Source organism: Tigriopus californicus, chromosome 5 (genome assembly GCF_007210705.1).
Source record: "Tigriopus californicus strain San Diego chromosome 5, Tcal_SD_v2.1, whole genome shotgun sequence".
NCBI classification, from domain to species: Eukaryota; Metazoa; Arthropoda; class Copepoda; order Harpacticoida; family Harpacticidae; genus Tigriopus; species Tigriopus californicus.
The window spans coordinates 6,937,172-6,960,673 of NC_081444.1; the positions used below are offsets into that span (position 1 = coordinate 6,937,172).

General features: G+C 42.2%; 5 protein-coding genes across 16 annotated transcripts; 3 read left to right on the plus strand and 2 right to left on the minus strand.

The window, feature by feature from the left end:
• Positions 1 to 9: 9 nt before the first annotated feature.
• Positions 10 to 10,272, plus strand: LOC131881274 (uncharacterized). The gene is made up of 31 exons (XM_059228091.1): positions 10 to 182; positions 251 to 441; positions 506 to 736; positions 813 to 993; positions 1,068 to 1,253; positions 1,319 to 1,819; positions 1,893 to 2,001; positions 2,069 to 2,272; positions 2,340 to 2,696; positions 2,762 to 3,020; positions 3,090 to 3,102; positions 3,186 to 3,329; positions 3,405 to 3,578; positions 3,648 to 3,746; positions 3,816 to 3,915; positions 3,992 to 4,190; positions 4,287 to 4,494; positions 4,569 to 4,734; positions 4,802 to 5,041; positions 5,112 to 5,371; positions 5,449 to 6,057; positions 6,137 to 6,418; positions 6,493 to 6,616; positions 6,686 to 6,755; positions 7,484 to 7,670; positions 7,740 to 7,860; positions 7,933 to 8,431; positions 8,495 to 8,629; positions 8,699 to 8,894; positions 8,982 to 9,684; positions 9,751 to 10,272. Exons 1-31 carry the CDS (start codon positions 99 to 101, stop codon positions 10,194 to 10,196), a joined length of 7,278 nt encoding a protein of 2,425 aa, XP_059084074.1. The 5' UTR covers positions 10 to 98; the 3' UTR covers positions 10,197 to 10,272.
• LOC131881276 (uncharacterized) lies at positions 7,536 to 13,654 on the minus strand. Of its 3 annotated transcripts, XR_009373352.1 has the most exons (9): positions 13,430 to 13,654; positions 12,500 to 12,694; positions 12,172 to 12,401; positions 11,660 to 12,042; positions 11,443 to 11,585; positions 10,538 to 11,384; positions 10,312 to 10,470; positions 7,754 to 7,842; positions 7,536 to 7,675 (listed from the first exon to the last, which is right to left on the minus strand). XR_009373352.1 is itself a non-coding variant. In XM_059228094.1 (8 exons), coding segments are annotated over exons 4-8 (1,446 nt in total). In that variant the 5' UTR covers positions 11,955 to 12,042; positions 12,172 to 12,401; positions 12,500 to 12,694; positions 13,430 to 13,654; the 3' UTR covers positions 7,745 to 7,840. The 3 variants fall into 3 exon arrangements, 2 of the variants coding, with proteins under 2 accessions (XP_059084077.1, XP_059084076.1); XM_059228094.1 differs by lacking the exon at positions 7,536 to 7,675 and having other exon boundaries at positions 7,745 to 7,842; XM_059228093.1 differs by lacking the exons at positions 7,536 to 7,675; positions 7,754 to 7,842 and having other exon boundaries at positions 10,182 to 10,470; positions 13,430 to 13,653.
• Positions 13,655 to 14,233: 579 nt separating this feature from the next.
• On the plus strand, positions 14,234 to 15,815 carry LOC131880903 (uncharacterized). 9 transcript variants are annotated; one of them, XM_059227625.1, is made up of 2 exons: positions 14,234 to 14,544; positions 14,616 to 15,815. In XM_059227625.1, exons 1-2 carry the CDS (start codon positions 14,529 to 14,531, stop codon positions 15,785 to 15,787), a joined length of 1,188 nt encoding a protein of 395 aa, XP_059083608.1. In that variant the 5' UTR covers positions 14,234 to 14,528; the 3' UTR covers positions 15,788 to 15,815. The 9 variants fall into 9 exon arrangements, with proteins under 9 accessions (XP_059083608.1, XP_059083609.1, XP_059083610.1 ...); XM_059227626.1 differs by having other exon boundaries at positions 14,234 to 14,518; positions 14,594 to 15,815; XM_059227627.1 differs by having other exon boundaries at positions 14,234 to 14,518; positions 14,597 to 15,815.
• Positions 15,816 to 15,821: 6 nt separating this feature from the next.
• LOC131880902 (uncharacterized) lies at positions 15,822 to 18,606 on the minus strand. The gene is made up of 4 exons (XM_059227624.1): positions 18,367 to 18,606; positions 18,013 to 18,289; positions 16,431 to 17,392; positions 15,822 to 16,288 (listed from the first exon to the last, which is right to left on the minus strand). The coding sequence occupies exons 1-4, from the start codon at positions 18,473 to 18,475 to the stop codon at positions 15,873 to 15,875; spliced, it is 1,764 nt and encodes a 587-aa protein (XP_059083607.1). The 5' UTR covers positions 18,476 to 18,606; the 3' UTR covers positions 15,822 to 15,872.
• Positions 18,607 to 19,626: 1,020 nt separating this feature from the next.
• Positions 19,627 to 21,618, plus strand: LOC131880905 (uncharacterized). Of its 2 annotated transcripts, XM_059227635.1 has the most exons (6): positions 19,627 to 20,177; positions 20,336 to 20,512; positions 20,574 to 20,837; positions 20,912 to 21,074; positions 21,146 to 21,375; positions 21,443 to 21,618. In XM_059227635.1, exons 1-6 carry the CDS (start codon positions 20,127 to 20,129, stop codon positions 21,461 to 21,463), a joined length of 906 nt encoding a protein of 301 aa, XP_059083618.1. In that variant the 5' UTR covers positions 19,627 to 20,126; the 3' UTR covers positions 21,464 to 21,618. The 2 variants fall into 2 exon arrangements, with proteins under 2 accessions (XP_059083618.1, XP_059083617.1); XM_059227634.1 differs by having other exon boundaries at positions 19,628 to 20,512; positions 21,443 to 21,617.
• The last annotated feature ends 1,884 nt before the right edge of the window (positions 21,619 to 23,502 follow it).

Here is a 23,502-nt window from a genome sequence, read left to right on the forward strand (position 1 = left end):
TGCTAAATTGATAAATAATTACACAATCGAAATTGTTTGACTAGTCCGAGGGCATTTATGATGTGGTCGTCTCCACTTGGAATCCGTTAGATGGTTGGATGTCCAGTAAACCAACGAAGATTGAAGTTCTGGAACAGATTGGACCCATTACAATCGACGACTTCCTCATCGTCACAGATCACGTATGTTTGACCATTTTCGTGAGGAAATGGGCTTCTTTTTCATGACACAGGCCCATCATACCTTTCAGAATGAGACCAAGCAATTCACCTTCACCTTGGAACGTGCTGGATCCAAAACTTGCTTTGTGGTCGAGTGGGGTGACGGATCACCGAATTCCTACTGGGGAAGTCTCAGCAGTTGTCGCATTCGATTTCCTACGGTTCAGCCCGCTCAGATCTTACCCTTCACTCAAGCTATCAATTATGCTCATGAATACACGTGAGCCACAATGAACAACCACATTCCACAGCACAATCACTTGGCAAGCTAACTCTGTCTTTAGGAAACGGGGTCAATACGAAGTGCATGCCTATGGGTTCGACCATCGCAACTATGCCGAGAGCAAACTGGACATCACCGTGTTTAAAATGGACTGCTCGATGCCGCAAATCTGGATCACAGACAATCATACAACATTCGACCGTCCCGAAATTATTCCCAAGGTCTGGAGATCCAAAGGATTCCTCAAACAAGCCATCTCCTCAATCAAATGTAACAAAACCACTCCCACCAGGTATTAGTTACTCCGCACTGATATCATTTAGGCTTGATTCAATGAACTCACATTAACGATTCCACATCGTCATCAGGATGGCTTGGGAGGCCTTTGAAGTGACCTTATTTGATGATCCAAGTAGTCAAGTGGGAAAAAAGGAGGAACTGACATGGATTCCCATCAACGAGACTATTTCCAGTTTCAACACGGGTCTTTTGAATATTCCGCCTCTAACTTTTGATTATGGCCTTCACAAACTCGTCTTTAGATTCGAGGTTTGATTATGCGTCTCATGGGTATATTGAAAAAGACCTAACCTTGTATTATTATACTGATTGTCACCAATTAGGTGGAGACCTATGATCCCACTGTGAAAATGTTCAAGGAGGCCTTCACTTACTTCAACGTGACCAAAAGTGACCTACAGCCAATTTTAATGCCAGGCTCAGTTGCTAGAGTATCTCGAGGATGGGGACAAACTCTGTTATTAACACCACAATTGCTGTCCATTGACCCCGATTTCCCGGACGAAAAAGTGAGCACACTATTTCAGAGGTTCACAAACAACTCTACAAAAATAGCTTCCCAATCCTCTTTTAGAATTTCAACTACACTTGGTGGTGCCGCTCTTTGGTTCAAGATGAGGCTGGAAAATACACGGAACAATTTTCCCCTACGGACAACGAAGGATATCCGATCTTTCTGGAATCTGAAGCAAGGCCAATCCCACCACCGTCTAAGCCTCGAATAATCAACATCCCAGACGGATGTTTTGGAGTAGGACCGGGGCCACTGAAGACTCGCTCAGGAACTCTTTCTCTCAACACGGGATCGTTAACGTCTCCCGCCAGGATTTATGAGATTCTGCTAGTCCTGGAAAAAGACACTCGGAGGGCCAAAGTCAAGATCGAGTTGGAAATGCAATCAGTTCCCGCACCTATTGTGACCATTGAGTGTGCCAGCTTGTGCTTTCCCACCTTTTCCGGAGTGTACGTCAATCCCACGTCCAGGTTGGCGCTACGAGGAAATTGTGTGGAGGAGTGCGTCAACAACGAGGAGACTTATCTGTGGACATTGGCTGCCCAACAAAACATCACAGACGTAAGGAATGTCCATTGGTTCAAGCACTTACCCGATACGTCCTGACCTGGATTTGATGTTTTGTCCCTTCTAGAGCTATTGTCTCTCCTCTGGGAGTGGAACAACACCTTTGCCCGCCTCTACCACAACCACACCAACTACAACTACAACCACCACCACACAACCTGCGGTGGTTGTGGAACGTAATAGGACTTTTTGCAAGTTTTACTAATATTTGCTTATTTTTCTATCTTTCTAACCCTTTTACAGTTTCCACGGTCACTTACACATCGGACACCACGGTCACTGTAGTGAGTGGGGATGTGGGCAATGGCCCTCCTGCGTTTTTAGTGGTCATGAGCCAGCCTCTGGTTAACGGGGCGAGAAAAAAGAGATCGGTTCAAGCCTCGCCCAGTCACGGCAATATCATCAAAGACATCCGAAAAGACGAACTAAAACCAAATTGTTTTTACAGTAAGATTCTCAGCCAAACTGATTCCAAGATGAAACATTAATGACTTTACTCTCCGGATGGAAATAGCTTACGCCGATGGGTTGAGAGATGGTCGAGATAGCAAGCAATTGTCAATTCAACAAAAGTTCTTCGAGCTTCAAAAGGCAGGATTCAAAGAGTTCGAGCTCACTCTAAATGTCACAAATAAAGTGTTTAATGGTCGACGCTGGGTCAGCGCCTACGGTACCTCGACCATGAAAGTCATCATTAATTCACCCCCAGTAAATGGCACTTGTGATATCTCAATCCGGTCGCCCCTACCCGACGGCTCGTATGTATGGATACCAGCTGAAACTGGCAAAGCTTTGGTCGACGAGTTCAAAATAGCTTGCCGCGGTTGGGTGGATGCCGATGGCCATGTCGTCAATAAATACGTCTTCAAAAGTAAGAATACTATTGTTAACCATTCAGCACCCGTGGAACATGTTGATTTGTTCTGCCCGTTACAGTTATCGAGAAGAAGGAGAATGGGAACGAAACGACCCTGCTCTATTCAGGACCCACGAATGAGGCTGTGGTCGTGTTCCCTGTTGGAGAGTTCCATCTCTATGCAGAGATTCACGAGGAAGCTCAGGCTTACGCCTTATTCGACATCGACGAGAGACTTCCCATTATTTTACCCGAGCAGGACGAGTACGAGGCATTGAATTTAGATGCCTCTATCAAGAACTTCGCCGTATTGGGAGATCAAGCAAGAGTATCTCAAATGTAAGTATTGATCATTTCTTAGATGAAACTTTCAAATCATGTCTAATCACCCAATCGATTATGGTTTAGGCTGCTTGCGGATGTGAGTTGAAGAATCGATCAAAACCTAATCACATTATAGCACAATGCATTTTCTTAACTTATTCACTGTCCATTGCATCCTAGGCCTCAATTCGAGAAACGGCGTGTTGGTTCAACATCCAGTGCATGCTAAAACAACAAGATTTGTCTCTGGAATCAACAGAGAAGGAAAACATGACAGATTCCCAATTGGATCAATTCAACGAGTTGATGAAACTCATCACAAATGTAATTGCTCGAGGTCCAATTTTTGCATTATTTCAAGCACTTTTCATTTGGGGGTTGTTCCTATTCAATTTCTAGGCCAATACTGAAGCCATCCGGTCGGCTCGAGACAATCTCCAGTTCACCACTAATGACCAATTGGCACAAGGAGCAAGTACACTCTCTGCAATTACTTCCAATTTGGCAGGATCTCCAGAACTGTCCAAAACCTTGGACATGCAAGGTCGGGAAGCAGCAGTGCAAATGATTGAGGTATACAAAATTAACTAACTGATTATTAATCAAGAAACAAGTTGCAATAAAGAGCTTCTTCGCTTCTAGAAAATGGCACAAGGGTTCAAAAAGATTGAGCATACTGATCCTCCCAAACTGGAAACTTTCTTGTCTGGAGTCACTGGTTCAGTCATGGCAATTATGGAGGTAAATCACCACGCAATAGGAAAACCGATGTTCAATTCAAATAAACGTTCAAAAACGCCATTTTTCTAGAGCTTGAATTCCATTTTGTACGCCAATGATCCAGATGAAATCCCATTGACGGATTTCGAACGTGCTGCCGAGATGCCTTACGATACAAATATTCCAGAAGGTTTTTTATCAATACGCTCAAGATTGCTTGTATCGTGTTACGCAATAACTGATCAACGTCCCAAATTGTTTCGCAGAAAATGCCGATATCCCGGACGATCCAGAGGACGCTCTTCGATTCAACGTGATGCGATTGACTCGAATGCAAGCGGTGGAACAAGTCAAGAAGATGGTGTCCTTGGTTGATGATATTGCCGAGACTGCAATTGCCAATAGCGTTGAAGGCGAGGAGCTCAGAACCAAAACACCTATGGGAGTCCAAATGATCATGTCCAAGTAAGGTGTTGTCCAGTCACTCCGTGACCTTGCTTTTTCTACTCAAACAATACTTTGCCAAATCTACATCTACAAATCTACATCTACATGTATTAGGCTGTCCGGTCAGCGAACAGTTGGTCGTGACACAAATGGCGATGGAATTCCAGATCGCAAACTCCGTTTCGAGTTCGACAACTCGAATTCCGTGGTCCAATTTCCATTGGGATTCTGTCCTGGCAGCCCAAGTACAGGACATATCATGATGAAGGGATGCAATGGTCGATGGGGTATTGTCATTAAGGAATGGGAAACCATAACAGCGGTAAGGGAACCTGTTTTGATTCCTTCAGGAAGCCAAGTGAATCATATTTGAAACTACGGTATGTATGTCCCTAGACCTATCCGATATCGGCCAAGAACTTGAACCCAACCACGAAACAGATTGACATCACTGTTTACAACGACAAGGGAGGGTTGGTTGACATCAGCAATATGGCCGTTAACATAGACATCATCATTGGACGAATGAAGAAGAAAGGTCCCGAAGCCGTGACATTTGGAAGTAAGTTCGACTTGGGCGTGTTTCAGTGTTGCATTTTGAATACATTTCTTTCTCATCATTTTCCCAGAGAGGCACCAGGCATTGGTCAACGTGGCGAATCGAGTGAAAGCCTTGAAGCGTCGCAACAAGCCTCAACTCATTTACCATTATCTGAATGTCACCCGACCCTATTCAACCTTGAATATCCAAGTGAAAGTGGACGATCCTGAAACTTCGAGACTGATTGTTTTGGGACGATACCAATCTCTCCCGACCTTAACCAAATGCGACTTCATCAAGCCGTTGATTGATGTCACCAATAAAGATGGTTAGCCAAGCATAAATATTACCCTTTTCTCAAAGTAAAATCTCTCAAAGAAAGGACTACTTCCTTACAGAGGGCTTCATTGATTGGTTCATTCCGGCTGAGAGCATCAACAATCGTACTGGGAAGTGGTACTTTGGAGTGGCAAGTGTGGCAGATGTTAAGGGGAATTTGACCGAGTTGTTTGCCGACCAGACATGCAACGACTTGAACATTGGAAAGGATTGGCTCCAAGACGACTTCAACACAACCACCTACACGCTCCAGACCTACACTTCAGGTTGCTATTACTTCAACACGTCCATTGAAGTTTGGGAGTCCATCGGCGTTACGGTAACTGGGCCGCGAAGAAATAGAGCAATTTAGCGCGATCTTCCTTGATTCTGACCGCGATTACATTTCTGATCTAGGTTTACAACGCATCCAAACTCGAATCTGGCTGTGGCACGAACCATTTGTCCTCATATGGATCCGGATGGTTTCCCGAGGTGAACACTATCGATTTCGAGTTCGTGTTTGCCCACGCCAGTTTCGAGGACAATCTGACCATCTACATGCTGCTCATTATCACGTTCCTGTTGTACATCATTGGCATGATTTTTGCAATCATCCAGGATTTGCGGGACGAGAAGAAGTTGCTGGTACCTGTTTTGGCTGATAACTATCCGGAAGATAACTATCTCTATGAAATCGAGGTGGAAACCGGACCCTTGGCTTCGCACGGAACCACATCCAACATCTACTTCCTTTTGGATGGAGACAAGGATGACACGGGAGCGCGATGCTTCACGGATCCCAATCGAGAGATTTTCAAATCCGGAGCCTTAGACCATTTCATATTGGCCACGCCACAATCGCTTGGAGAACTTAACTACATGCGTCTGTGGACCGATAGTACAGGGTTGGGAGACATGGGAGCTTGGTATCTCCTCAGTATCACCGTCACGGATATTCAAACTGGAAACAAATCTCGTTTCATTGCTGACCAATGGCTCGCCATCGATCGTGGTACATACGAAGTAAGCCCTGAGATAATACATTGTTTTTCCTCTCCAAAGTACCTACATATTTACCCCTCATTTCATTCAATCTCACTAGGACGATATCGCAATTCACGCGATTGACGCCGATTCACAAGAAGATCCCTATTATCTGCTCAAATCCGTGAGTGCCAAGTCTTTAGCAGATGATCACATCTGGCTCTCGACATTTTGCCGACCAATTCGATCTCGATTCACGCGGAAGCAACGCGTCAGTGTGTGCATGGCCATGCTCTATTTGACCTTCTTGGCCAATGCCGTGTGGTACGACACGCAACCAGGGCGGGTCATGGACCCCTTTTTCGACACTTGGGGTAGACTCACTGTCGATCCCATCGATGTAAGATAAAGGAAGGATATTGCTCGAAATGCATTAAACAGGGATGAAAATTCGTTTGTCATAATGTGATTCAGGTGGGGATTGGATTCATTTCGAATTTCATTGTGTTTCCGCCCATTTTGCTGGCCATCTATCTGTTCAAACGTTCACGCCCGTTCAAACTTCGGAAGAATCGAATTGACCTTGGAGTTGAAAAAGGTAAAAAGCAAGATAGATTCAGGTAAATTTCTAGCACGATCAAACAAAAATATGCTTTTGACGTTTTAGCCAATGAAGAGGGGAAAATTGTCGTACCTGAAAATGCTCGAAAACGAGTGCGAACGGAAGAGGAAGAAAAGTGAGTATGTAACAAAACAAATACTCTAAGGAGCCCCCCATCTAAGCTTTTTTTACCAAGTTGCTCTTTTGTTTACACGATTTGTTAGGCTCTTAGTTTTGCTTAGAGAAGTGTCGAGCAATAATACAAGACTGTTGCGAGCAAACCAGACAGACAGAAGTTTGCAAGTGCACTTTTAGCGTCTTCATTGATGACAACTGAAATATGCTATGAGTTTAGTTTCTGATTAATGAGCCTGACCCTAAGTGCCAATTAATTTTATTGTTCTGTTGACCGGCTTCGTTTTTCTTTTTCTAGCAGCACTGCCTGAGCAATGATTGCACAATTGCCAATTTTAGGAGGCTCAGTCTAGTCTTGCCAACCATGCGCATTCAGGTGCCAACCCGAGTAAAGTAATGAAATGATAACTACTTGCCGCAGGATATTTTCATATTTTCATATTCAAACCCTTATCAAGAATGATTGATCCAAGTTCAGTTAAAACAACATTTATAACACAGTGATAAACAATGGCACTCATGTTGGTTGTTGTACATTTGTTTCACAAGAAATTTTTGAGACTACTCAAACTGAACATGTGACTATCACAGTGGTAATTTAACATAATAACTAAGCTCATGTGTGATTGATTCATCATTGTTAGGGTAGAGCCTTTAAAATTCCTTGAAACTCTATTAAGCGTTGGTTTTCTATCGACAAATTAACTTATAACTGCTTTTAACACTCAGGAGAGACACATCTTGTCCATCTGTCATGTTATTCCTGGGCTGGTTGGTCTGCTTGGTTTGCATTTTGGGAGGAGCATTCGTCGTGTTTTCGTTTGGATTGTCCTTTGGCAACGACAAAGCCTACCAGTGGATGGTCTCAATGATTTCGGCCTTCTTCTTTTCCATCCTTCTCACTCAGCCACTCAAGGTTTGCTATTAATTGAGAGAACGTGCGAGTGAACTTCCGGATCTTAATACCACGTGCCTTTTTCGGCAGATCATTCTGATCACCTTGATTGTTAGCTTCTTGTACAAACGATCCCTTTTCAATGACGATCATGCCGAATGTGATGAGGAGCCTCCGACCATCTATTTCGATTCTGAAAACATCCCCGAGAGTAAGGATTGACTTTTGATTTGGGCCAAGTTAACGTTTTACTTTTGAGCCTTGTTCTTCTGTAAAATCATAGCACAAAGACGCGGCAAACCCAAGGGGCAAAAACTCCGCATGGAATCCAACTTTTACGAGAAACTCAAGGAAATGAAGCTTCAAGAGATGGAAATGAAGATTGTGATTCGCGATTTGATCATCTATTTCTTCTACGTGGCCATCATTTTCATTATCAGCTACGGAAATCGAGATCCCAGTGCGTATCTCTCAAAGCAATCCTTGGAAGCCTCGATCATCTTTGGCGGACTCAATTGTGATATCTTCCCCACGGATGATCCTCGATACAAACCATGCAAGAGTGACGAGAAACAAGAGAGAAAGCTGAACTTCAATAACATCCGCGATGTCAATGAATGGTACTTTTGGTTGGAGAACACTCTTCTGCCCAATGTACGGGTTCAACCATGGTATAATGGGAAACCTCCGTATGGGCTAAGAGGTTACTTGGACGACCGGGTCAACAGAATCATTGGATATGCTATCGTTCGCCAAGTCAGAGAGGAACTCGGAACTTGCAGGTACTAAAGAAAGAGAAACCATTTGACTTAATCGGATAATAACTTAGCAATTCATGTTTCCAGTCCATCCAAGATCATCCGAGACACCATCGAAAAATGTACAGGAGATGGAGGATTGACTACAGAAGACGAGCGAGATTGGTGCCTGGGTTGGGTCCCTTCAACCAGTGACAATTGCACAAAGTCAGAAGAATTCGAGTAAGCTCTTCGATTGATTCATGCTTAGAGACGACTAAAAATAGGCCTCAATCAATATGGTATTTTTAGGTACACAGACTCTTCCGAATTGCAATCTGCGTCTCAATCTGCAGCCATCCGCACATATGGTGGGGGTGGATATATCCTGAGATTAACCGGCTTCATCGAGGAGCTCAATAGCAAAATCGAGACTTTGAAAACTGAAAATTGGGTCGACAATCGGACCAGGGCGTTGATTGTGGAATTTTCGGTTTACAACGCTCAGGTGTGAAGATCGATGATTCCTTTTTTTTCATTATCGAACACTAAAAATTATCGGGCTAATGTCTTAACCACTCCACGTATATTTTAGGTCAACATGTTCGGCATTGTCACATGCATTGCAGAATTTGTGGGTGGTGGGATCAGCCCTGATTATCGTATCGACGTAATCAGACTTTTTACTCAAACCGAAGGTTTCGGCTATGTCGTTCAAGCCGCCGAGGTCCTCTTCGTGTGTTCGATCTTTTACTACATTATCAATATCATCACAGCCATTCGGAAAGAAGGTTGCTCCAGCTTCTTCAGCAATGCCTGGAACATAGCGGATGTGATCACCGTGACCTTGTCGTTGTTCGCTTTGACGTTATACGTGGCCAAGAAGGTGGTGGTGATTGAAATGACCAAAGAGTTTGGCGAGACACGTGGCAACAAGTACATCCGCCTAACGTATGCCTCGCTCTTGAATCAATATTATGAGTACCTCGTGTCCATGACCGTGTTCACGTCCACCATCAAGTTCAGCAAACTATTGAGCTTTCAGAAGGCGTTTATGCAGATTGGCGCTACCATTAAACTTTGTTTCCAAGGATTGGCCACCTTCATTGTGGAGTTCAGTATTGTTTTCGGAGCTTTCTGCTCGTTCTTCTTCTTTGTATTGAAGAACAATCTGGAAAACTTCCGCGACTTTATTCGAACTGTAGAAAACACGATGGCTATGAGCATTGGAAAATTTAATTTTGCCGCTCTCAGAGCCGCAGATGAGATGGCCGCATGGATTTTCTTCGTTTTCTCAAGTAAGCAGTACAAACACCCTTCATTTGATGAATGTCCAGGTTCATTTTTGTGACGTGCTTTTTCAGTCGTGGTCAACATGATCTTGATCAACATGATGATGGCCATCATTAATCTGTCGTTCGAAGAGATTAAAGAGAACGAGGACCAATATCGAAACAAGTTCGAGCTCATCGATTACATCAAGCGAACTACTCGAGAAATGATCGGGGTTCAAGTGGCCAAACCAATTGTTCCGATTTACGCGGATGGATCGCAAGATATGGACGACGATGGCGACGATTCGGATAACGAAAGAGATGCCACTGGAAGAACGAGCAAGGAGTTCTCCCAAAAGACCGACAAGCTGCTCGACTACATTGAAAAAACCTACTTGAACGTCCATTTGGATGATGAGAGCGCTCGATTGATTAGCAAGTTCAAGAGCAAATCCGATGTCGAAGAGAAGAAGGTCATGGATTATGGATTTGATGCCTTGTTCATGAACGAGTCGAAAAAGGAGAAAAATAACTGACTTCATTACGCCCCAGTAGTGTGACTGCTTCGTTTGTTACGTCAGATTTGAAAGCATTAAATTGATGTGAATCACATATTGTTCAAGCAAATACGTCCCTTCGTTATTCACTTACAAAGAAAGAGCCTGAGCAAGTTGTGATAATCAGTCATTCCACTGACATCGTTTCGCCAATCTTCAGTCAGTGCAATAGATCCATCACTATTCTTTGAAGCCATCCCGATGTTCTCCAAACAAATTCCCAGGTCGATGAATTCTTCCGAAGTCAGAGGGTCTAATGGAAACAAAAAAAAAACAGTTTTACCAAGCATTCAAACCCGACGAATCTGGAATCAACTCACGAATTGCCTTCTGATCTTCGTAGTAAACTTGAAACGGTTCCATTCGAACCATTTCCAAAAAGTAATACATATTCTCAAAGTGAGCTTTTACTATCTCTGCATAACGAAGTAGAGTCCTGATAGCCTTGGCTGTAGGAACAACTTGGACTTGTTGAAGTCGTTGCTCCAGATTCAGGCCCTGATCTCCATCATCCTCGTCGAGATCCAAGTTTCTGGCCATATTTTTTGAAAACCTATCCAACATGTGGCTTCCGTCGTGTTCCTGCTCAATGTGAAGGATCTCTTCAACAACCATGGTCTCGAGGGTTTCATGGAATAGCAACGTTAAATCTTGGCAAGGAGCCACACAAAGAAACCGAGGAGGAACGATTCTCCACAAAAATTGGCAGCCAGCAATAAGTTTAGACTTGGAGATTCTTGGCGCACTTCTCTGATTCACTCCAATCCATTGTGGCAAGGTTAGAGACGATGGCTGAAGTGATATCAATATCAAAGACAAGACACTTTCGGGCGCAAAAAGACGCACTACATTCCCAGCCAAGTCTGGTTTTGATCCAACAGTTTTGGTTTCGCACATGTTCAGAATATCCTGGACTTTACCAGAAAAGGCCAAATCAAGTTTCTTGGATTGCACTTTGTCAACGAGTTCGCAAAAGTCATCTCTCATGGAGGATTCCGAGTGCTCATCTGTGACAGATAGAGCTCCAAGAGCATTCAGAATGTGGGATGGTTGTGCATGTTCAATAAGGTGAATTGTAGCGAGAACATGATTGGCAATGAATCGAACTCGTTCCAGTCGGTTTTCACTCTCTTTGGGATAAGCCTGCGAGAAGCCTTTGCACAATTCCTGGAATGTAACCAATGTTGTTTTGTGAACAATCGATCAAAGAGTTTTCCATAATTACCATCAAAGACATTGGCTGTTCAAAGACCACTTTAGCTCTAGGAGCAACTCCCTCCATCTCCCAGGACACACCTACAGGTACCAACATGACTTCCTCCAAGGCTCCCATTTCCACTCCATCAATACAGTGATCCCACATTTGAACTAATATTTAAAAAAAAAAACGAAGGTTAATTCAAGTAACAAAAAGATAACCCTAGCAAGGTCATATTTCTTACATTTTCGATGAGACAGTGCCCCTCGATCGTTTAAGCATCGCACAATCAGATGCTTTCCTCCCTCCAAATAGGTCTGAAATGCCGTCATTTCCACAATTTCGTTCAAATCCTCAGTCAAATTGGACAATTGCAAGACGGCCTCGGGACAAGTCTCAGCATCTTGAACGGAGTCGAGGACCGGCCTGGCCAAGGGCAATCCATTTTGAGCCAAAATGGCATTAACCACAGCCATGTCTTCAATCCCTGACACGTCAGACATGGCGAACACAAATGGATGGCCGACGGTCATGGACATGTTCAAGGACTCTAACTGACCCGGATGATAAAGGATGCCACCGGGGGTGCTCTGGATCTCCCGACCAACTCGCTACCAAAGATCTTTTCTAAATGAAAGTGTGTTTCAAAATGAACACTCGCTATTTCTAAGATATAATTTTATACGAATCATTGCTTTTTAGACCAAAATATCTCCATCTAAATTACATACAATTAATAGAAAGTCAAATTCCTACGTCTGAACAATGTGAGTCACTTTGATGGCATTGATCAAAGCTCGTATCTCCGAAGTCATTTTGTTTCGCTCAGTGGGATCCTCTTGAATGTACAGCAAGTTCTCAATGTTGGTCGAGTTCATAAGCGAACTCAAAGGTATGGATGGGAACACGAGAGGTCGGGTCTCATTCAAATCCAGCGTTAACCTTTGGATGGGCCGCCATCCGCATAAGCCACCCCAATCGAGCCTCTAAATAAGCCATCGAAAGAATGAAGGTGAGGATTTTTGTCCATGCCTTCTATGTCTCTAGTCCCATTTGGTGCGGGGCTCAACGGGTTTTGGGTTACCTTGGCATCAGGGCTACACCGATCACAAGCTCCAATGCTCCAAACTTGGGATCCATCGTCACGGATATCGCTGATAAAGCGATTGGATGAACCATTCGCAAAGAGATCACGTTCCGACACACCCAACAGCCACTGGTGTCCTTGAGAGGGCAAACATTTGAAAGGAGCCGTGGAAGTCCAACTCTCGGCCACATCCTAGCGTTAGATTTTGAGAATAGAGTATAAAAAAAAGCCCAGGGATCGATCGTATTATTCACGCCCAAAGTCTGCAAGTTACAATCGAATTGGCCAGTTTTAAACATATTCTGTAGTAACTTGTAGAAAAAAATCGTGTTTCAATGAGAGGTGAATGTATATTTCTGTTTCTGTCAAAACTTGGTTAAACCTTTACTAGAAGCGAGCTCTATCAATGAACCATGACAATAGGCAGAGACTTTGATTGGAACAAAAACAAAATTAGTTGGTTGCCCACGATCAAATTGCTTTGGATTTCCTAACTTCACATGGGGGAAACAACAGGCAGCATTATTTGATTTTCACATCAAATAAAACAGACAGATATGATCGTTGGCAACCACCTCAAATCCGTTTTTGTTCCAATCGTAGCCGCCGTCCATTGATCCACTTTACTTGATCCAAAGTTTAGCATCGCTGAGAATCTAGGAGCGAAACATCATCATTATCCATTTGGCAAGGAGGAAACAAAGCCTATTTGAGATGATGATGGTTTACTTTGAGAGGGCGCAAAATCCGGGGGATTCTCTTAATCGACCGCTTGGCGAGCAACATTACAAGCGTGTCAAATCAAATAACAAAAATAAATAGAAATAAAATATCCGCAATATTGGACAATAAATGGGAATAACTCAGGCCTGTTTTTTTTGGAAGATATATAATCTAAGGGGATCTCAATCTAGTTTCATTCATTACCCGTTGACGTTGAAATCGTGAACCGTTGCGTGGAGGAAACATACTCAAAAACTGATCAAGGGAATGCAAATGATTTATTTTTCCATCTATCCTCCCGTTCTAGATGGGCACTTGAATAACTTAAATGAGTCGGTGAAGAAAGCAAGAACCTTCAGTTTTCAAGTTTTGTTGGGCTCGAGCAACTAGCGTGACCAAGGATTACCAACTAACCCCGATGAAAGGGCGACCAATTTAACAACTTCTCAGGGTGTATAACATCTAAATCCAAAGTCAAATCAGCTTTAAATCAAAATCAGAGATTCGAATGCTTATATGAGGGTTTCAAAATCAGATCCTGCTGATGTTGGTGTGATTCATTTCACTTCTGGCATGAGAGTCTTAGTGGCCCTGTTTATTTACCTTCTATGGTTTCAAACAACGTGGCTAACCAGGTCTCTATTAACGCCAAAATTTCTAAGACTGACTCAATAACCACATAAAAACGGATGCCCTGCGTCACGCAGTAATCGTCTATATTAGTTTCGGGAATTGGCAGAGCGTTCCTAGCTTTACTTCCATATTAGTTTTCCAATGTGGTCACCAGATCGGCCAACTCTAATTCATTGGTCGATCAAATAATGGATGAAAATAAAGTTAAGTAAAATGAAATAGTTTTGCGTCTTGAGTTGCTGAAAATTCCATTCCCCATAGCGATATGGAAGTCCGCAAAAAAAATGGTTCCCTTTGGTCCATCATGACCTTCAAATAGCCAGTTTTCAGCTCGACTTTGGCCTCTAACCATGCTGGTCATCGAGCAACACTGCTCCTCATAATTCCGAACTTGATTCATCAAAGAGCATTTTTTTCCGGTCGGGAATCCGGGAATCCGGTCGGAAAATTGAATAATTATGTGAAGGATTTTTGTTGTCTGCCCAGACCAAACATATCACCATCTCCTTCTCATTGGTTATGAGATCCCCCTTGCTCACTTGAAACGTAATATAGAAATATTATTTTTAATCGCATTCAAGAACCTCAATGTAGTGAAATTAGACGACTCCGACTAGTTCGCACCTCAACATTGGAGGTCAGTGAGACACATTAGCAGAGGTGAATAGTCATGATTATCGTTTTGGGTGAGATTAAGCTTTAAAAATATTGTGACGCTTTTTTTTTTATTTTCAGTAGGGTTGCTCGTTGTTTTCAGACAAATTGACCAGTCCCATCGAAGGGCTTAAGGCGAATATGGGACAAGCCTGGTCGTCCGTGGATGTCCAGCCTCAAACTGACGATCCCAATCCCAGGGAACCCGGTTCATGGACCCAAATACCAGAAGTGGTCACACGACCGTATCAAAGGCTCAAAGGTTTATACTTCCGGTCTTTTGAGGCACCTATCCCGGTCATCACATTCCAAAACAGCGGGAGTCAAACTACATCTTGGAACTCGACCTTCCTTGAACATCAACCGAGTATTGAGTTCTTTCACAACAATCGAATATTGATCCTATTACGCAGTCCATGTCTGGCAACTCGACAAAAGATGATCTCGGCCATCGCCCAAAGTTGGGAACCCCAACCGATCCCGGCCTTAATCTCAGGGGTCGAGGAGCATTTGAAAAAGGCGGATAAACAGTGTCGAGTTCAGGCTCGAGCAGCCTTTAAAGCCGGCCAATCGCCCGTGGTAATAGATCAAGGTCATTTGAAACCGTGGGGTGTGGTGGCTCTGTATAAAAGTGTTCAGTTCTGGGATTATCACGTGATCGTTTGGGAGGATGGCCTTCAACGATTCACGCCCGCTTATTTTGCCTTCTTCTTAGGACTGAGTGGCTCCCAAAATCTTTGGGAATGGACTCAAAAGGTGTTGATAGATGGCCGACGTATTAGTGACCACTCGTTTCCGGATTTGACCGATCTGAGCCGTGATCGCTTTGCGGCCGCTAGTCGAAATATCATGCACTGCACCATGAAATTTTGCGGAAAAATGCAAGGATCCGCTTATGTTGACCGCCAAAATGTGATTGATCACATTGGCAGAGTGGAAGATCTTGAGATCATCGGTCTGGTGGTCACCTCCCGCTCCGTGGGGGCCAAGGTACGATTGATTACCGAACAAACGATGCTTTACGAAGCTGATGATACAATGGGTGGCGGTGAAGGGAGTGTGGATGGTTGTCACATATCCATTGGAACAACGGGTAATCACCGACCCAAAGTGATTGGGCAAGACATGAAATCTGCCGCCCAAGTGGAGCGGGAGGTAACACCGACCACGTTTGACTTAGAAATAGGGGTGCTAAAGAAATTCTCCACGGATTTGTGGGTTGTTTCACTCCACCAAAGTTTACGCTTTCCGGCCTTATTCACGGGATCGGTTTAAGAGAGAAATAAAATGGAACAAAAACTCAGCCCTTTCAATGAACCTTTTTAGTGAATTGAAATTGAATGCCTCTTTCAATGTAGAGTTATTTTCTAAATGATTCCAACTGATGTTGCAATCGTTGTTGACAAAATTCATAGAACTCAATTTCTCGGGTGAAATTTTGCCGCACCAAATCCATAACCTGATCTGACACGGGCAACTTGTAAGCATTTTTCATCTGCTTCCTCTTGATTTCCCGATTGGAATTGTATAACTTTTTGGCTCCACTAAAGACCATGGGCAATTCATGTTCCAACACTGTCAAAGTGTCGTTCATCCGTTCCACAACTCCCACCACACTGTAGAACTGATCCACGTTAGCTTTGGCGCGTTCCAGAGCATCTTTGGAGTTGAATTCCGTGCACATCCAATCATGGCCGCAAAATGCCATGATCTGGCTCCGATGATCATCGTATTTCATGATATTGGATCCTTCCTCATACGAACATTCAGGGTCACCTTGAAAAAAGTCATTAAAAAACATTGAGTGGTGGGTTTCATATGCACTACTTTCCCATTTTATCATGTCTCTCTCTCTCTCTCTGACAAAGATTCATGCTGATTGCCCTTCTCCTAATCTTGATATTGGAGTAATTCTTACCTGAAAGAACACACGAGTCATAGTCTTTCCGGAGGAAGTCTGGATCTGGTAATGGATCATTCGGGAAAGCCAATTTTCGCTCCACTATATTCCAGGCCGCCCTTCGATAATAGAAAAATGATATCACTCTCTCCACGGGATCCCGGACCATGTTGATGTAAATAGGATTCCATAATGCCCCATAGTCCATCATGTTAAAGAAGTTGTAATGGCGAATCCATGCACCCGCTTCGCTCTTGCGGTCAATTTCTTCTACAAAGCCCGAAACCGATCGAGGATCTTCCAGAAGATTTTCCACTTGCTTTATAATAATGTGAGGTTTAATCTGGTTCTTCTTTTCAAGTTGTACCAAAAGCTCAGCGATGCTTTGGCTGCCTGTTTTGGCAATTCGATTGAATATCAAGGTCTTCCCACTTCGCACAACAACTTTGCCCAATTCGGGCAAAGCTTTAATCACAACAGGAAGACGTATCTTCTTGGGAGAGGTTTTTGATTTTTTCACGGGCTCAGCCGTGGTCGTGTCGAGAACCTGAACACATCTGTAATCAGTAGATCTCGAAAATTTGACCTCTTTCGCATCCAATAGAAGAGAACTGTTGGCCAAAGTGCCCATATAGAATCGGTTATTTTTGGATAACCAAACCGTGGGATAGGGAACAACCTCTCCTTGTTCAAACCATATGAATATTCTTCCTTGTTGTCCTGGGTCTTCCGGAAATATCCAAGCGGGACCATGCGCTAATCCTCGTTTGTAAATGCCGACAAAATTCAATTTTTTGTTTCGATCTTGTTGCGTAACTTTTCCGTCAAAGAGACCATCCACGAGTTGTCCTTCCATTCCGTGAAGATCGTTTTCGAATTCAATTTTCCCTTTCCCCTTGAGAATTCCATCTTTTGAAAAGCTCCCGGAAAAACTGTGGATTCCAGTTTTCAAGTTCAAACAACATTCGTTAATCCCTTGTCTAGATTCAGGAAGAAAGAAGCAACTGTTGATCGAGTATTTCATGAGTCATCGGTTGCAAAAATGAAGATCCAAACTTGATTGAGAAAGGACAAAATCAAATATTGCATTTGATTTGCGAAAAGGGATTTTGATTTGATTAAATTCAGAGTAACCTTAAATCAATCAAGAAAGCTGGCACAATCCAAATCAGGGAATTATGTGTGCAAATATACGGATTTTTATTGTTGTAGTAAGCGTTACAATGTATCATTACAATGACCCAAAATAAGATATGACCGATGTGCGTGTTAGAACGGTACGTGTAATCTTTTAAGATCATTTATTTCTTCAGCCTTTTGGCCTTTGCTACAATGAGAAAACAAACAAATTCTTTGACATCTACGTAAACCTTGAATGCTCTCCTTACTTTAGACTAAACTAGAGCTGAGAATTGGATTCAAATAGAAATTGAATCTTGCTTAGTAGCAAGGGCCAATCCTGACAAAAAAGGAAAAGTGGCTATAGTCTGAAAAAAAACTATGCCTACTCAAAGGGAAAGCTTGAGAGATCGAAAGTGGAAACTGGACTTTGAAAGTATACGTTGAAGTTACCTTAATAGAGATGATCTTAATTTCTTACCCAATAACATTATTGTCATCTTGAATTTTGGCTCCACTTCGCCACTTCAGATGTCCAGGTCCTTTGGGGAGTCCTTTTTGGTCGAGCTTTCCCGTCCAATATGTTTGCGAATTGGCACAGTTGTCCGCCTTCTCCAAAAACGAAAATGATGGCAAATCCACGTTTGATTCATTTTCATCCACGGGATTGTTGTTGCAGAAAGTCACAACTTGTCTCTGTTGATTTTTCAACCAATCGACGAGATCGTCTAACTCAAAAGAGTCGAAATCATTCTCTCCTGAATCAGCCGTTCAAAAAACATTACCTAAGTCCTTGTATGATACATATGAAATAGAAGGCCTCGTATCACCTTACCAATATTCAGTTTCGAGCACAGGTTTCCCTCTCCATGAATCATTGGACAAAAACAACAACTATAAAGAAGATACATAAAAGGAACCTCTTTTCGGAATGACACTTGCATCTTGGAATTGACCCTCTGTCGTACATTGTTCGACTGAGGCAAATCGTGTGTCTTCGAGGGCAGGTAAAGCCGACCAAAACAGTGTTACAATGCAACTTTTAAATTTCGTCTCAATATCATGCACCGGCAATCAAATGGTACTCTGAAATTTGTCTCTCCACTTTTACTTCCGGAGACGAGGTATGATATGCTTTGCGAAACAATCTACTGTACTCTTGAGTGCGTTTCTGAGATATACGTATGGATCATGCTAGGAGGTACAACTTGTACACAACCAATTCCTCATAGATCAGAGTCAACCTCAAAGCACAATGCTCGCCGACCGTCCGTTTACCTTAGTGACTTTGGTGATTTTGCTCGGCTTGACAACTTAAATTAATAAAACGCAGCAGACCTTTAACGGCTGCAACGGGCGACACTTTTATTGAACCAAAAAAGGCTGAAACTTAGACCGTTTAATGTGAAAAGAACCGAGCCATATGTGTAATCGTCATACCTCAGTGGTTTTGTTGCCTTTGTCTATTGCATCCATACCTAGTAACTTTACCTAGCAAGATATTTCTTAGCGTTTTTACTCAATTACTTTTTTAGATTATGCGGCAACACGGGGATGTTGTCAAAGCTAGGACAAGCGAGGTAAAACACTTATTAAGGACAGGGAAATAAACGAGAGGACAAAAAACAAAACATTCTCGATCTCGTTTTATGAGTAACTTATGTTACGAGTAATGGCTAGATTTGATTAAGGCTAAGCTAAAACGGATTCAAAATGAAATGATAATTTTTGCCCTAAAAATGAAGTGTCAATATACGAGATGACAAAATGAGCAAAACACTATTTTCGCCAATGCTTGCCCTTGTTACTGTTCCGTGCGCATAATGATAAAATTTTGAACGAACAATGTGATTTCATAATTGGCATGGACAATTATTTCAAAGGATCTTGGCTCGAACTATAGTCAGGGCCGTATAACCCAAACATTTTCCTCGCTACTTTGGTGTCTTTACGAATTTGTTATAACAATCTAATTTCTTTACATTTGTGCCTTATCTTAAAAAATAAATATTTAATGTATAACATAAAAAAAATCCGCTATCTAGTGATTATGTTCCCAAAAAGCCTTTAACAAACCACTTCAATTTGTTCGAAACTCCATCCATTTTATATTCGTATTTGAATGTATTTTTAAGTACAAGTACTTTTTTTTACACGGTGTGCATAGTCTTCCCTTTCAACTTGGAATTCAAAAGTTCCAACGCAATACTCTACTCCAGTACTCTCTATCCTGTATATATACGTATGCATGGAAGAAACCATCCTGATGAGACCACTTCTAAGGTGATCTGGTTGATGGTTTGCCTCTTTTTGAATGTATGTGAAGAGGGAGCTACATACTAGGTTGGTTGACCAAGAAACGTCCAGTAATGGTTGAGCCTATGCATGTTTTCCGAGTGTGTGAGTATAAGGTACAGAGTCGTAGCAGCAAGAGGACCAACGGGACCAGAGAATCTATGCAAGAAAAGTGGCGCGCGGGACCGCTACTCGAGGAATTAGGAGGAAATCGTGGAGGGAGTCAATGCCCTTGGTAACCCAGTGAGGCAATGGGAATATTGCATTTCAAGAACAAGACCAAAGTGAAAACATCCCAACATGGAATGGATTATATTAATCCTTGTTTTAGCTCAAGTCTTCTCTCTCGAGGTAAATAATGTGCCAAGATTACATGAACCGGCACAACTTATCAGGTGATATAACAGTATAGACAAGAAATGTGCCTTGTATGTTCAGCCAACCCAAATCAAACATACATACATCAATACGGAACGTTCAAAGTGTCTGCAATTTTCTTCCTCTTCCAGGCTTTTGAGGGCAAAGAGATGAATAAGAAAACGATGCTGTCGAAGGAAAAGGATAAGCTATCCAAATGGTCAGCCACGCGAAAGAAGCCATTTTCCTCGAAAACCGCGATTCCCGTTAAATTGGAAACGGTCAACATTGAAAAGGAAGAGGCTGATAGGGTCAAAGAAATTGAAGATGTGAGTATGAATCTCTTCAGCAGCGAATCTCAGTAACCTAATGACCGATCATTCATGCCAGACCGATCGACTGTGTCTTTCACAAAGAGAAGAGAGCCTGCCCGATTTCTTTTTGAAATTTGGCATTCACACCAAATTGATCACGGATGTAACAGAGTTCAATAAAAAGATGAAAAGTGCCGCATGGTTGTTCAAGAAGTATCGAGGCTTACCCAGTGAAGACCGACAACTCATGGGTAAAGGCAAGAGTCGAATCCGGAACAAGCCTTTAAAGCACAATCGTTTGCCACAGAAATCTCGACGAAGAAGCGACAATGCCTATGTGGTAAGACTTAAGATATTCTTAAGGAATTATATTGATTCTTTCACACTCATATCTCACTTGTTCCAATCAAACAGCCGCCTTGTTATGGATTCAACTACTTGTCAACCATTGAAGTGGTGGATACAGAAACCGGTGTGCCCGACCTGGACATGCTCTCGGAGATCCTCTCCGATATGAGTAGTTTGGGAATGTCCAAGAAGATTGTTGAAGTGATAAAAGGATGCCGTGACTTTAAAGGTAGGTGGACCAGGAACAAATTCGGTTTGCACAACACCATGCCCAGGTTGGGTATGATTGAATTTTTATAGGAGAATGCCCTTCCGATTTGGATCAAACGGAAGGAGCCTGTTTTGATTCGTGCGTGTCTACTCGCGAATGTGCTACTCACGAAATTTGTTGTCCCACCCAATGTGGTGGAACCAAGTGCTTCAACCCGGAAATCGAGACCAAGTATCGAAGCTCAGATGCCAAGATCAAGAAAAAATGCCATGCGGCTGATATGTTTATGGAATGCCTTTACAAATCTATCGAGAGCAAGGTATTTCCGTTTTTGCATGTCGTAAGACTTATCGCTTGGTGAATTATACGATTTTTTTTATCTTCAGATTTGCTCAAACAATAACTAATGGACCAAGACCAGGGACAAGGCTCATAGGTCATTCCTATTCTATTACCAAACGGTCACAACAGAATGGCAGATGACCGAATAATTCTCACATTGTATCCACATTTTAGATCAAATTCATACTTTCTTTAATAAAGATTTATTGTCCAGGCGTTCATTGACAAGTTTGAATTGCCCCACGTAAATAGACAGAGTCATCGGAAGCAAATTTGAAAAAGACTGCAAAGGAAAGACAAGGAAGGATGGATTGAGTACAAGTGAGACGATCAAAGGGACAGTCAGAGACTCTTTCACAGGGTGCACGTTCGATTTTGCTGTGACATAAGAAGTGCTTCATCTAGTGGATTGCAAAATGTTTTTTTGGCAACTGTCAGTAACTAAAAAGCTCTTCTGTTATTCAAATTTTACCCTCTCTTATGATGGTACAATGAATATTACCGAAGAATGCAAAATTGAAAATATTGTGCTCATTATTAGAGGATGGATTTGAAAATGAAGTTTTGAGCCGTGAAATGTCATCTTTATGACATCAAAATAACGAAATAAAGAAGAAAGTTGCAAAATCTTAAGAAATGAATGAAACGGTTATTTTAGGATGCAACTGTCAACCTTTGGTAGTTTTGGTTGCAAAAAGGAAGGAATCATGGGAAGGAATGTGAAAGAATTTTGTTGCTGCACATCAAAACACTGAGTTGTTGACATTGATTCTTGCTAGCTGCAAGTGCGAGTATAACTGAGCATACATTAAAGTCATTTTCATTTTGAACATTGCTAAAATAATTGAATTGGACCAACCTATTTTACGTTTCGTTAGTTTATATGCACCTGGAACACTGAAATGTCTAAAAATGAAAAATATATTTCCATATATTTTCAGTTTCAATTTATATTGATTTTCCAATTTTGAAAGGTAGTCTTTCAATGAATAAATATAAAAACAATCAGTTAAAAACTATATCTTAGGAGTAGAAATTAATCATCTAGGCCAAAGTTAAGATTAACAATGGCATTGAACAAAATGTACAAAAAAACGTTTTATGAGAAAACGTATTTTCTATGCAAAAACATTCTAATCCATCCTTTAATTATCACTTAATTGAAATTCACTCTCTCTACATTTTTCCAATTTGATGAACAACATCTTGTCTTGCAACCTTGCAAATTGCATATCCCAGACTTTTCTGCAAATTTGTTTCATCTGCACGCTATGTATTTTTGTCACCAATATTTGACATTTTTCTGCAACTCATTGTGTAATTATGGATATTTTGGCAATGTAAGAAGTTTGTCATAAGTTCTGCACAATTTTGGGAATATATTTTTTCTACGAATCCTTATCGACATTAAAGTACTAAATAAGTTGCAAAATTATTAGCAGTCAGTCGCCTGCCTTTACTTTCCATCCACCCCTTTCAAATAGCTCTGCCTCTCTCTCTAATCATTGCATTCTTTTCGGAGGTACATTGTTATTAAGGTGTGGGACGCAGTTTCGTTTGAATTACGTACTTCCTCAAAATCAGACCCATCTTAACTTGTTTTCATAGGATGTGGGGTAAATGGTCAGGAGATAGATGATCAATGTTGGAATAATTGGCCTGCTATCAAGTGATCTTGGAAAGTAGGCTCCAATACATGAGAAAAAGTGAGCGAGGCCTGGCTAGGTGCCTGTCCAAAGAGTTCTTTTCTACCTGTAACTTCAGTTCCCGGCCAGGCAGCTTTTGGCTGTATTGGGACCTCTCCTCTCTAGCTCCCCCTAGTGTCAAACATTAGAACGTGATCTCGACGTATGCCATTGCGACAGATCCTTGAAATTCTTTTGACCCGTCTGTCCATATTCACCGGGTCCTGGTTTGAACCCTCGCAACCTAACGAGAATGAGTTCAATGTCAAAACTTGGTTTTCCGTTCAATCGTTCAATCGTACGGCCCTCGAACCCTCTCAGCGTCGATTTCCCTTTCTTTACAGGAACCCACCTTCCATCCCTTACCCTTTCGAACCTTGAACCATAGAAAACCATAAGTTATCTATGCTTTGAACCAA